General features: G+C 48.9%; 1 protein-coding gene across 1 annotated transcript; it reads right to left on the bottom strand.

Annotated features, from left to right (window-relative positions):
- Window positions 1–4,646: 4,646 nt before the first annotated feature.
- On the bottom strand, window positions 4,647–13,810 carry FZD4 (frizzled class receptor 4). Its single transcript, XM_072969033.1, has 2 exons — window positions 13,168–13,810; window positions 4,647–11,039 (listed from the first exon to the last, which is right to left on the bottom strand). The coding sequence occupies exons 1-2, from the start codon at window positions 13,450–13,452 to the stop codon at window positions 9,711–9,713; spliced, it is 1,614 nt and encodes a 537-aa protein (XP_072825134.1). The 5' UTR covers window positions 13,453–13,810; the 3' UTR covers window positions 4,647–9,710.
- Between the last annotated feature and the right edge of the window lie 282 nt (window positions 13,811–14,092).

Genomic DNA, 14,092 nt, shown 5'->3' with positions numbered 1-14,092 from the left:
TCAGCTCATTGAACTGTGCCATGGAGGACGCGGTCTGTTGTGGTTTCTCTGAAAATCGCCCCCTCCTTCCCATCTCTCGGCTACCGCCTTCACGGGGGCCCGCGTGGTTTCTCACCCAAACTGTCCTGCCTGCCTCCCGCTCGCCTGTCTCCAGCCTGCAGCCCCCGCAGCAGCCAGGGTGAGCCTTGCAAAACACCAATGTGGACGTCAGCCTCTTTTGCCTCAAACTTTTGCCGCCTCCCCTGTGTCCAGCGCGGGGAGCAGTGCCACCTCCAAGGCCTTTACTAACTTGGCTTCAGCCCACCTCCCCTCCCACTCTGAGAATCTCGGCTCCAGTCACTCAGAATGACTCGCTGCCCGCACCCCACCACAGGCATCTCTCAGCCAAGTTTACTCACACATTTCTTCCTCTTACTCTGGGTAGATGAGGTTGGCTGGGCAATTCCTTTAGCTTCTATAGGGTAGTCTCTTTGGATTTCTAGGATTATGACACGAGAGGAGCAAGCGAGCAGGGCTCAGATGACATAGCGTAGACACACAGACACAAACCACCTGCTCGGTGCAGGTGATATAAATCAACACATGTGCCAGAAACAATGTTCAGATGGAGGCGGCTGATCTGACGAGGAAGTGTCTCCAATGGCACCTCACAAGTAGGTTTTAATATTTATTTTTTACATTTTGGACAGAGGGTGGGGACAAGTAGACCAAGGTTTAGAAAAGTCTGGGATCTGCGTTTTCCCTTTCCTCTCCCTGCACCCTGCCGACGCCATCACCTGTTGGGTCAGAGGTATCCTTTCGGGGATCAGATGGTGGGATGACAATGGTTCAGACAGTTTTCCCATTGCCCTCAGCCCTTAGAAGTGCTCTATGCAAACAAAACCAGCAAGGCCCTGGGACTCAGATTAGGAAGAAAGTGCATAGTAAATGTGATAGGAATAGTAGCACTGAACCCTAGCAGGTTCGGATAGCAGCAGACGGGGTTGGTGGTGGGGGAATGTGGTTTGCTGCCATGAACCTCTGGAAGGAAAAGTTGTGTCTTATTTATCTTGGTGTACCCTACCAAGCTGGCACATGATGGACCCTCATTCAGCTAGTCCATAAATATTTACCAAGCAATAGAGGATTTGTTTTTCCAGGTTTGGAGTTTTAAGCTTGTTAATAACAGATGAATTCTTTCTCTGTTTCATCATCTGCACTTTTGGACTCAGAGTTGGACCTTGCCTTTTGCGGTTTTTTATAATCACTCCCCCTCTCCCTTCTACAGCCCACTCCAGTATTCTGCATACAGTAGGCACTCAGCAAATATTTACTGGAGGAGGAGAAGACAGAAGGAAAAGAGATGGTGTAACAATAAGCAACACAGTAGGCAGGCGATCATTCTCAAACCCATCATTGAGACTAGAGGGTTTCCTGCGGCTGCAGCCTAAGTGTCTATCCAGACAATCCTGCCTGTGTGATGGCTTTTGTTGCTACCTTTGGTTTCTTTCCTATGTTGGCCACATTTGTCACCAAAGCCCCTCCGTTTCCCCACCTAACAAGGTAAAACCCTCCTTCCTTCTATCTCCCCATCCTTCCTTCCTCCCTCCTTCCCTTATTCTTTCCATTGATATGTTGAAACTCATGCCCGGCCGGGAGCACACAGCTGGGAACCTTTGGGTGCTCAGAGTCACGGTCAGGGTGCTCAGTCTCATGGGGAGATGGACACATGAACGCATCGTTACAAACTGTGCAGTGAAGGCTCCCAGAGTTGCAAGCCCAGAGGCTTAAACTTACCTCTGGTAAGAAGGAAAGCGAGGCAGGAAGTGGCAAGGAGGGTCAGGGATGACTTCCCAGGAGAGATGAACTAAGATTTCGATCTTGAAGGAAGAAGAGACTCAGTCTCGTTGAAGAAAGAGGGAAGGGGCATTGCAGGCAAAGGGAAAGACCTATGAAAAACAAGGGCGTGAAAGGAAAACAATGGAACGAGGACAGGGTTTTCTCTGTGACTTATCAACCCCATCTTCCATCTCAGAGCTTTATACTCTCCCCGTTTACCTCTCATCAAGTGAAGTGATGCAATCCTCCGGCATGTTGGAAATTTCAGATAGCCAATCATTTAATCTCTTAAAGAGAAAGGCACCGATAATGTGGGCTCTCCGTGAGATTAAGCATGTTCTTGGGTGAAAACCGGATCGGGTGCTTGTAGGAAACCCTGCGGGAGGCTGATGAAATCAGGCAGTTGATGTGAAATGTAATAAATGTTACTTTTTATTCTTTCTTGCCAGGAGTTTGAGAAGTTGGAATCCTTTTGCCTTGAGAGCAGATGAATCCAGGGGTTCAACCTTAGCCTAAGGATGAGACAGAAGGAAAAGAATAGGGTGATTCCAGGAATTTCAGGTGGGGCCAAGGTCCATTTTGAAAACTTTCTGGACTAAACCTTTTCAGGGCCAACATTTTCAAAACAGTCAGCGCGATGTTCCCAGTCCTACACTCCAGCTGCATAGTGGAAACCGAGCCGAGGACAACGCCCTTCTCCCGATGTAGTTTATTTCTGTTCACAGAAACTCTGAAGACAGGAGGCCAAGGCTGACCTCTTCAGTCAAGAGTCTGCTCAACTTTAAAATTATGATTGCATGTGAAAGCTAAAACGGGAAAGAGAAAAAATCAGTTCTCAGGACAGAAATGCTAAAAACCCTTGGGCCACATTCCAGTCAAGGTCCCGGCCCTGCATACATAGCTCCCGTTGGGGGTGGGTGGTGGGAGACCAGCTAAGACCAGTTCAGATCAGCTGAGTGTCTGGGATATTGGGGTTTATTCTAGAGGTATCCAGCTTACAAAGATTATGCTACGTAATCCTTAAACAACAGAAGCTCGTGGCCAGATGTCATTACTGCTTTGCTGCCAAAACACTTACCCATTCCCAGCGAACTATTTGCAGTAAAGAAATCAGAGGATGGAGTATGTATTTGATTCCTAGGTCTACCGAAACAAATGGGGTGGCTTACGACACAGAAGTTCATTCTCACACAATTCTGGAGGCTAGAAGCCCAAAAGCAAGGTTTTGGCAAGGTCGGCTCCTATTGGAGGCTCTAAGAAAGAATCTGCCGTGCCTCTCTCCTTGATACAGAGATACCTGCCTGCCCTGAGACTGTGTCACCCTAACCTCTGCCTCTGCCTTCACTTGGCGTTCTCCCGCGTCTGTGTTTAAACTTCCTTCTTGTTATAAGGACACCAGTCACTGGATTAGGGCCCATACTCATCTGGTGTAAGCTCATCTTAACTTGATTATGTCTGCAAAGACCCTGGGTCCAAATAAATTCACATGCACAGGTACAGGGGGTTAGGACTTCCACATATCTTTGGGGCAGGCACAATTCAACCCACACTGAGTGTAAAACAAAAACGAAACCCTGGGCTAGGCACGAGCAGTCGTGGCTGTCCCACAGGCGACCCACCCGCGGAGCTCCCCTCGGCAAGTCCCTCACCCGAAGTTTCAGTTCTCGTCTCTAAAGCAAAGTAAGGCCTGCCCTGCCCGCCTCAGAGAGGCCATGAGAATAAAATGAAATCATGTAAATAAAATTATTCTCAACGTGGAAAGTGTTTCTACAAGTGCAAGGGATTATTATGAATTCATTCCAGATCGTTGTTGACTTTCCCTTAACTTCATGACTACCTGGTAAGTAGGTAATGAAATGAGAAACAGAGCCCGCCTCACAGGGAAGAGAATTTAAATTACACGCCTGCCTTCAGTTATGGTTTGAGATGAAAGTACAATAGCATTCTGCAGTGGAGAAGAGCGTTGCAGATTCTTGTTCCCTGTGCTTCTCACTCCCATCAAAACAGGGTGGTGTTCAGGGGAACCCCATGGGTGGAAGCAATTTAAAGGCAACCAAGAAGGCTGCTACGCTCCTCTGGGACATCAGCAGGCACCTCCAGTGGCGGCGACTCCCCTTCCCTTCCCTCTGTGTCTGTGTGGTCCACGGTATTACTTGCTCCCACGACAATGTCCTCATAATGGCCTTGAATCTGCTTTGTCTGGTGACTTTTCTGGCTATCGGGACACAGACCACCCAACTTATAAAATTATCTAAAGAGGCTGTTTTCCTGGCTGACTGATGTGACACACTCCCATGTCTACTGCACAAAACAGACCATTGTGTAGCCAGAAAAAAATTTTTTCTTTTAATGAAAATCTGAAGTTAAAAAAAAAAAAGCTCCCTTTCCTACCTTTGTAAGAGGCCTGAAGTTCTAGCAGTGATAGGAAAACTTTTTTCAGGCTGCCAGATGAAGTCAAAGGGACTTGGAAGGTGTGTAAAAATGACCACACATGTTGGAAATGCCAAAGAGGGGTGTCATGGGATGACAGCTTCAGAACTGCAGTTACATCTGAAGCATCACATGACCACTTGAGTGTTACTGATGGCCACAGTAGTGATAAAGTCTGTTGACCCTGGACATCAGGGGTTTGCTGTCCCAGGAGAAATCCCAGAGGGGAAAAATACCACCAGCAAAAAAAAAAAAAAAAAAAAAAAAGACAAAGAGGCTCTCAGAAAGAGGCTCTCCCTCCGCCCTGCAAACTCAATTCTCTATTTCTCACTGCTGGGTGAGTGTGCATCCCAGGGGCTTTCAGACACCTGCAGGAACAGACCAAATCATACACCAGCTAATAAACAAAACTTTATTTTCCTTTGATACAAAAATTAAATAGCAAAGTTTTTTTTTGTACAGTGATAAATTAGAAATGTACAGTACAGACATCAATGCAGACACATTTGTACATCCTCAAAAGCAGGGTCCATTTCCTCTGATGTTCAGCAATTCACTCAGGGTGTATAGTAGGGGTTCGCCTGGTACCTCTATGTTGAACATCTGAAAATCCCCCAGGGTGGCCTCGAGGTGGCTGGAGCTGTGGGTGGCGCAGGGGCCCGAGGAAGGCCACAGAACGCGAGCATGTCTGCCACACCAGCAGGCCGCAACTCATCTTTGCATAGATCACACCTGATATTTATTCTGCCTTCTACAAAGAGCTCAAGGGGCCTTTGTCCTCATCCCTTCTAAAGTCTCACAACATCCCTGTGAGGTAGGAAAAAATTCAGGACCACCTCGGTGCTCCACTGGGTGGGACCTGGAAAGCCACCTCTCCCTCCCAAAGCCCACAGCCATGCTGGCCCTAGCTGTCAGCAGGACGGGTGAGAGAGGTTGCCTCCCCTGGGAGAGCAGAGGGACCCAGCCTCCAAGGGGCAGGAGCCCTCGCCCCCTCCTCAGAAGCCTTCTGGGATGACAGTGGTCATGGACTGAGTATTGTAGGCAATCAGGGGGCTACAAAAGCTTGGAGGACACGGCTCATATAGGACCCCAAGCAGGCCCTCTACAAATCGCCTGGGAGAATGCTGGGAATGTGCTGGTGCGAAGAAGGGAAACCAGGCAAAACAGAAACAGGCAACTGGGTTTACCAAGGGGAGGAGGCCTGTAGGGGGGATCAGGGCTCACTTCCCTCCTGAAACGCCCAGTGCACCATCACTGCACATGTGCGTGGGGAGAGGCAGCAGCAGAAGAGAGCTCTGCCCAGGCCACAGCGAAACAAAATCCATTATTTAAGGCTCTGGCATCTGATCCTTGGTTGGAGCAAAATGCTCTCCTAGGAGTTTCCAAGATCTACAACCTAGGCCCAGAAGAAAACTGAGAACCCAGGTCCTTTGCCAGATATAATACAAACCCAGACAGGGACCCTGAACCCAAATACAATAAAGGAACAAAAAGAACCGTCGGAATCCAATGACTCGACATAGTTGGCTGGAACAGCAACTCCCTACAATCTCCTCCATCACAGAATGAAATTCAGGATGTAGATCAATTCTGGGGCTCCTTCCAGAGTCTGTGCTCCACGGCTCTCTTCCCTAACTGCTCCTGTGGCCCCTTCACCAGAAGCCGAAGATTGCACCATCCTGGTGAAATCCCCTTACGTAGGGTCTGCCCTCCAGGGCTGAGGTTGTCAAGTTCATCTTTACATCTTCAGGTCCCAGCATGGTTCCCAGCACTGAATTCAGTGACCAGGAGGCTGAGGGGGTTCCAGAGAGGACAGAGCCGGGGGTGCTGGTAAAGTCACAATTCAGAACCTAGGTACAGATGTTTCCCCAGTTCCAGATTTGGGGGGGGGGGGTGAGGGAGCAACTGGGGAAAGCAAAGTCAGAGAGTATCTCAGGGACATAAAAAGTGTCACCCCTTCTCCGGTTTCAGGTCCCTGAGTAAGCTGCCAGCTCAGAAGCAGTTTCAGAAATCAGGAAACGGGTCTCCACAGAGGAAAAAGGATATGAATCAACCAAGGAGCTCCACCAGGCAGTTCTGGCCAGTTCCACCCTCCCCAGGTTCCTCTGTCCTGGGGAGTGGCCTTTACCAAGGAGGAGAAAGGAGTTTGCCAGAGAGGAGGCTGGACAGAGGTGCCCTTGGGCCCTGCTGAGGCCAAGGGATTTTGTAGGAAGCTACAATTATACCTATTTATTCTAAATTTCAGAGAAAGAAAAAGAACCCGAAACTTTCCCCTACCAAGATGCTATCCTCAGATTCACCTGCACGAGTCACTGGAACACCCCAAGCCCTGAACTGCCTGCCCCTGAAGCCACATTAGATGTGGGAGCTCACATCCATACAGCCAATGTTCACAGTCTTCCTAGGAGATTTCCACAGAGATTGTCACGAAGCAGGGCTGATGCTTTCTGGGAGAACCCCTGCAAATCGATTTGCAAGGAGTCCCGGGAAAGGATGAGTGATGTGTTAAAGACAGAAAAGACCCAGGAAGAGGTTTCTGGGATGGAGACAGTCAAACACATGGCAATTCTGGAGCCTCTGCTCCTTCCTGAAACCAACAGCAAAGTTCAGCTGACCCAGGAGCATCCCAGGCCAGGCCCAGCAGAAGAACAGAGCTTACCCTCCCCGACATCCACTAAGGTACCTAACACTGGGCTTCACACAGCTGGCACTCAATAAATGTGCTGATAATTAACTTTTTTTTTTTTAAACAAACACCAACTTAAGAGGTGACAGAGTCGCCTCAAGGTAACTGGTAACTGACTCCTCAGCCACAAAGCTCCTTTCCTGAAACTGTGAACACTCTCCACGGTCTGGAATGTGAAAGGAACGGCCTATAGCCCCGTGACACTGCCAGGGTCACTCATCCAGTCTGCACCGATGGCCGCTTCCGATCAAATACACTTCCCCTGAGAAGGCAAGAGATTTATGGAAGAGAGATGTTAAAAGCCAGAAAGCTCCAGAACTCAGGTGTCCAGGTTCATCCAAGTCCTCTTATTGTTTCCATTTCATCATTCATAAACATTGAGCACCTATTCCGTGCCTGGCCCTCTGCTAGGTGCTGCCTTGGTCACACAATCACTGGAACATTACAAAGAGAACTGTGTTACACACCCCTACACTCCAACAGCAAGGTCTGTGCCTCACTGCCTGGTCCTTCTTCCCTTTCCTGGGCCAGCGTCTCCGCACAACTCCCAAGACACTGGAGCAGAGCGTGAGTAAGGGCAGGCTCTGCCCCTGGGTGTGTGCTCCAGGGCCCCGGCCAGCTATGGGAACCGTCTGCAAGCAGCACGGGGCGTTCACATTTTACATTTCATAGGCGATGCAGTCTCAGATGGAGTTCAACTGGTCCTTCTGGGGACCATTTCTCATGCTCCTGGAGCCCTGACTCAGAGTCCAGCCAAGATACTTAGGCCCAGCACACACAGCCGGGACCACCCGTGCCCACTTAGTGTGTGTCCAAAGCCCTAAGACTTCCTCTTCCAAAACACACGACAGGCCTTACACGCATCTTCCTCCCATACTGCTCAAGAACCATGCCAAACAAGAGAAAGAAGGAAGGGAAATGTCAAACCAGGGGCATCAGGCTCAAACAAACAAAAAAGACATGCTGATTTCCAAAATATGGACTCCTACTTGGAACTCTGAGTCCCTGGAAATACTTTTCCACAAAGAAACACGATAGAAGAGACTGCCCACCTGCTTTAAGGCGGGGGCGGAGGGCATGAACAAATAAATGAATGAATCATCGCGAAGCAGCTGCTGAAGCAAAGACAGGTATAAACTTCAAGAAGAGCTACCTGTGACATCGTCAACAATTTGTCCCAGAGATCTGGTGATTAGAAGGCCTCGGGCGGGTTAGGAGAAAGGCCAGCTACCATTTTAAAAGAACTGCAACTTTTGAGAGGCTGCTAGGGGAGGAACCCCTTGTGAGGAACAGAAAGCATAAAATTTAAAAGCTCTGGATACCTCCACAAAAGGCAACTAAGACCTGTGCTGTTAGAGTTTGCAGTTCATTTCATATGGTCTACACTCTATTCCCTCCTAACCAATCAAGCTCCTGGCTGGCATTCTGGAGATTCATTAAGCACCATACAAATACTCCAGGCCACACTGCCTCCAATGAAATCTTAAACGGAGCCTTTGCCAATTACTAGGAAAAAATTATGCACCAAATAGTTGGATTAGCTGTCCTTAGCTCCCTCTACAAAACTGAAAAAGTCTCCATTGTAGTACATGAACCAGACTCTGATAACATTCTTATGCTAAAGGAAAAAAGGCACTATCACTCTGAGAATGCAGGCTGACCATAGTTTTAAAGTCAGCTGAGTAACTATTATGTCACGGTCCAAGAATGTGCTTTTAATTGTAATTGACACACACAAATTACACAGTTAATCTGTGTGAATGCAAAGTTGCCAAGAAATTTAACATTTTAGCTCTTCCAGACTGGCGTCTGCACAGATGCAATCACACAAAGTAAAATATATTAAGTCCCCACTGCTCAGCGCAGTAGGTCTCTGGGGTGGGTAAGGTAAGTCGACTTGGTAAGTCTCATTTTCCTCTGAATTAAGTGATTGTCAGAAGGTGAATCACCCTTCCTTTCCCCCTGATTAGGTGTGCTGCAGTGCAAAAATTCTTATAAAAATACCTCTTTTGAGTATTAACATAGAATGGAGAAAGCAGTAGCAGCCTAGTACAGGGCTGCTGAAATTCAAGAGGAAGAGAGAGAAGAAATATTCACTGGATACCTTATGTGTGTTTGTATAGTACTTTTGTTTGTTCAAACAATTCTGCTTTATGACAAAGGCACTGAAAGATTCTGACACCACCTCTTGGGAGAGCAATCCACAAAGCTCTAAACAGCAGACAGTGCACCGCAGAAAATGTTTATGTTAGATCAGCCAAACTATAAAACTCTTGTAACACTTCTCTGAACCCAGCTTTCCAGTGTTTATAGATCGCTTCGCTATCTGAAAGACCCAGTTAGGATTTAAAATTTTAAAGGGTTAAAAAAGTTAATCTTTGTCCCTGCAAGTTGCCTACTCACAGCTCAAACCCCATCCTGCAGGGAAAAGCAGCATTGCCCTGGACCTCCTGGAATCTAGGCAGGACCTCCACGCTCCAAGCTCCAAGCTGCGACCTGCTAAAGTGATCAATGTTTTGATTTTTCACAGCTTTGAAAGCCTCTAACTGGCTTTTCCATTTTGGATCATTCCAAAGTCTGCAGCAAAATCATTAGTTTTATGATTCTAGGGGGAAGCGGGGAGAGTGGCAGTGGGCTATTGGTATGTGTGGGGGGTCACTTAAGTATTGCTAGTTGGTTGGAACTGAGATTCACTGCATGGAGCTTATAGTAGCATTTGCACTGAAATGCTGCCATTCCCCCTTCAAAATCTGGAAAGCGTGGAGGCTGGCTAGCCTTATACCACAGTTTCACTGCCTCTCCCGGGCTTCACCCAACCATTCCCTCTCTTTTGTCTCTTTACCCTCCCAGAATTCACCAATCTGTTGGAACACTTCTGCCACGTGTGAAGAGTTTTGGCAGACCAAATCCACATGCCTGAAGTGATGCCTACCAGCAAAGACATAAAAATTTTCAACATTTCAACCGCCATATTGGAATCATCTGCAGAATACCGAAAGAGCGCCCAGTTGGAGATTTCATAGAAATAACAGGCAATCACACAGGTTGCGGGCACTGTGTACAGGACTGAGAAGACCCCAATCTTAACCATGAGCCTTTCTAACTTGTCTGTCTTTGTCCCATCCTTTTGAAGATTCGACCGAATTTTGAACAAGGCCACCAAACCCGCAGCAATGAACAAAGTTCCGATCACCAGGTAAGTGAAGAGGGGAGCCACCACAAAGCCCGTAAGGGCGTCCAAGTTTTGGTTCCCCACATAGCACAGGCCGGTCAGTTCATCGGCATCCACCAGTCTCATAATCAAGATGACAATGGTCTTCACTGCAGGGATGGCCCAGGCTGCAATGTGGAAATAAGAGCTGTGCATTTCAATGGCTTCGTGACCCCATTTGAGTCCCGCTGCCAAAAACCAAGTGAGTGTCAGAATTACCCACCAGATGGAACTGGCCATTCCAAAAAAGTACATCAGCAAGAAAATGATTGCACATCCTGTGTTCTTAAGTCCTTCTTGGATGAGAACAGGTTCTGCTGCCTCTTCAAAATCGCAGGATATCCTTTCCCGGCCGACAGTCAGCCTGACAATATAAGCAATGCTATAAATATTATAGCACATACTGAGAAATATGATGGGGCGCTCCGGGTAGGAAAACCTGGAAGAATCGATCAGGAAGGTGAGCACAGTGAAGGCGGTGGAGATGAAGCACAGGCTGGCCCACACGGCCATCCAGATATCGGTGAACTCCTTGGCCGAGCGGCTGTGTAAGCCGGCATCGTAGCCACACTTGAGAACACAGTTCAGGCTCCTCTTCACCCAGATGTACTGATCAGAATTGGTTCCCACAGAATGGCACTCTTCCCCGGGCTGGACGGGGGTTTTGTGGGGTAAGGGCACCTCCTCATCACCTGGCCCTTCCATGCACATGTGGTTGTGGTCATTCTGTGGGGGGAACTTGCTGCAGTTCAGGCTCTCCGGCCAGGCAAATCCAAATTCCTTCAGGACAGGCTCGCAGCGTCTCTTGACAGAAAGACACATGCCGCCACAGGGGCCGATCGGGATGTTGACCTTCTCTGTGCACATCGGCACATACACCGAACAAAGGAAAAACTGGAAAAGTCACGAAATGAACAAAGAAAACAATGACTTGGAAGTTTGACCTAATGCTTGCACAAAACTGACTTGAATGCTTCTGAGCAAAGTACATGCCTACTTTTAAACTAGCCTATAGGGAGTTCAACTGTTGACTCTGACCTCAAACAAGCGTGCCTAATAATCCATCACTTACATACTTTTCTTCTTTTGGGTCTCGTAATCCTTTCCAGGAGAACATAGATAAATAATATATAAAAGGGATCCAAGGATCCAAAGAATTACATAATCCCTTTTTGCACAATACTTAAGGAAATAAACCTTAAGAAATGGACTTTGAGTCTCCCTCCCCTTTCAGCTACTATTTGAAAGAGCTGAACAGACTAATCAAATGACTCAGTCATTTAGGTGATGGAGTGATTTATTTTTAACCTCATACCTTTATAACCACAAAAATAAGTGTTAAAAAAATGTAGATCCAACTTTTCTCGGGTTAATATTCTCTTCTTTCTCTACTTTATGCCCTAAAATCACTTTTTAATCAGTCTCATATTGAAACAGAATATGTCCAAGTTGAGATACTATTAGACCCCAAGGAAAGGATGCAGGTTGAAGTCTTCTGGATACCAGGGGGTTTGTTCGGCCAGGTTTCCCCAATGAATAATAGTGAAGCACAATAGGAAAATATAAATGTTCAGTCCCTGAAACTGGAATAGCAGCAGGGGAGAGTCCAGTTGCTGTCCTCAATTCCTCCAGCATTGATAAACAGTCTGCTTGGCTCCTTACAGATGTTGTCTATGAAGTCTAGAGTTACAAGTAACTATTTTCCAGCATGTAAAGGGATCCAGTCCTGTCCTTCAAAACAGCTTGGCTGCCTCCCCAGGATACATGTAATTAAAAATATATATCCTTGCAAAAGCTGTTTCTTCAACAAAATTGCCACTGATGTCAGGATATGTGCTGTTTCCAAACTGAGAGCTAGAGAAGCATTTTCTTAAGCTTTTATAACCTAGTTCTAAAGTCCTGAAATTTCCAAAGGGACATTTCACCAGCGACAGGTTTAATCCCAACCATCTTTCTGAAACCACAATCCAACTTTTCCAATGACCTATGTAAAAATATGAACCTAGTAAGTAAGCTGCCTGCCTGTTTCTTATCTCTCAGAAGTTACAACCAGAACCACAGATTTCTGAAGCTTTTAGCCTGGATAACTATCCTCTATTTTTCTTTCCCAACTTCTCTCTTTTCTAAGTTTCTAAAAATCACTCATAGCCTTCACCAACCACAACACAACCAGTGCTAACATTTTTTAAAATTTCCTTTCAGTTTTTTTTTGCAATGAACTGATTGCTTTTGTAAGATTATAATCACCCTGTATAAGCAAATTCTTTCACTTCTTTATGGTAGGATGAATACTTTCTATATTATTACATAAGCTTTAAATTTTTTGAAGACTGTAAAAAAAAAAAAACTTCCAGTATACAAACAAGCGTCTGGAGCTTGACCATACCAACACCTTTTTCCCAAGTGATGTCTTCTCTCCCTCCAAGCACTAGACCTGCCTTTAACCCTGAGAATAAGAAGGAACTCAAGCTACAGCAACCATTCCTTTCTGCATGACCTCTAAAATCTTGCGGGACGACGCGAGAGGCCATTCTGCAGAAAACGGGGCAGAGGTGTTTCACTAAATAACATACCCAAAAAATATGGGGGAGAAAGGAGGTCGGTGAGGGAGGAGAAGTTCTCGTCTCCTTATCTCTCCTTCCAAGTCTTAGCTGCAGCTGGCTGCCCCGCCGGGGACTCGCCCACCGAGCAGCGGCGGCCAGAATCCTTGGCAAAGATAACTCTGAACTCCACTGGGGTTAGGGGCTTGGCCAGACTCGGGTGGGCAGGGGAGAAAAACGGAAGGGCGGGGTGTAAGAGTGGGTTCTTTCGCAGGCCAGATGACTTACACAACATTTTGGCTCCCAGTCCCTGAGAAGGGACAGAAAAGTGGGGGTGGGGATGGAAATCACTTTTCCAGGATAGTTACACCCTTCAGCCTAGGAAGAGGACAGGGGGCTCGACTTGGCAAGGGCTCCACGGAGATAGTTTGGGGCGTCCCTGCCCAAGGGGACCCGCCCGGGGTGGGGGTGGGGGCGCCCACCTGCAGCTGGCTGGAGCAACCGTACTGGATGAGCGGCGTGAAAGTAGTCAGCTGCAGCTCAGCGTCCGTCTGCAGCTCGTGCCCCACCAGGTTGGGCATCTTGGTCACGTTGTAGCCCAGGTTCTGGCACATGGAGATGCGGATGGGGTCGCAGCGCCGCTCCTCCTCGTCTCCGAAGCCCCGCGCCGGCCCCAGGAGCACCAGCAACAGCAGCAGCAGCCGCAGACTGAGACCGACACCCCCGGGAGCCCCCAGGACGCGCAGCCCTGCGCCCCGCCCGGCCATGGCCAGAACCAGGGGCAGCGGCGGCGGCAGGGGCTGCTCCAGCAGACACCCCCAGTTTGCACGGGGGTGCCAGCTGCCCGCGCTGCTCCCAGCTCCGGGAAAGAGAGTGTGATAAGGCGCCAAGAGCGACGAGGGGGCAGCGGCCGGCTCTCCAGCAGCTGCGCGCGACTGTATGAGGTATTAGACGCCCCGGGCCAGGGTCGAAGGACAGACTGCGAGGGTCATGGTTGCAGGCGGCGAGCCCCAAGCCCGGCGCCGGCAGCGTCCGCTCGGGGTCTCGGAGAAGCCCGCCTGCACCCTGCGCCGCGCGGCTCTCAACGCCAGAGCCCTCCGCGGCGCTGGAGGTTCGCTGGGCGGTGGCGGGACGGGACGGACAGCGCGCTTCTCCAATGGCCGGGCGCCGTGGCCAGCGAGGGGCGGGGCCACTCTGCCCCGGGCAGGGTCAAGCCGCCGCCCGCCAGCCCCCCTCCTGCGTCTCTCCCTCCCGCCCCGGAGCGCCCCGCCCCGCTTCCCGGCTCTCGCTTTCCTCCCACCGGGTTTGCGGCGCTCGGGGGCCAGGCGGCGATGAAGCCAAGTCGCTTGGCCGGGCCAGCCTGCCCCTTCTCTCTCAGGTGAGAAGTGCTCCCAGATCAGTTGGCTC

The sequence above is a fragment of the Vicugna pacos genome, chromosome 10 (genome assembly GCF_048564905.1).
Source record: "Vicugna pacos chromosome 10, VicPac4, whole genome shotgun sequence".
In the NCBI taxonomy this organism is placed as follows: domain Eukaryota; kingdom Metazoa; phylum Chordata; class Mammalia; order Artiodactyla; family Camelidae; genus Vicugna; species Vicugna pacos.
The sequence above is the reverse complement of the archived record's forward strand: the minus strand, read 5'-3'. Positions and strand labels throughout refer to the sequence as shown.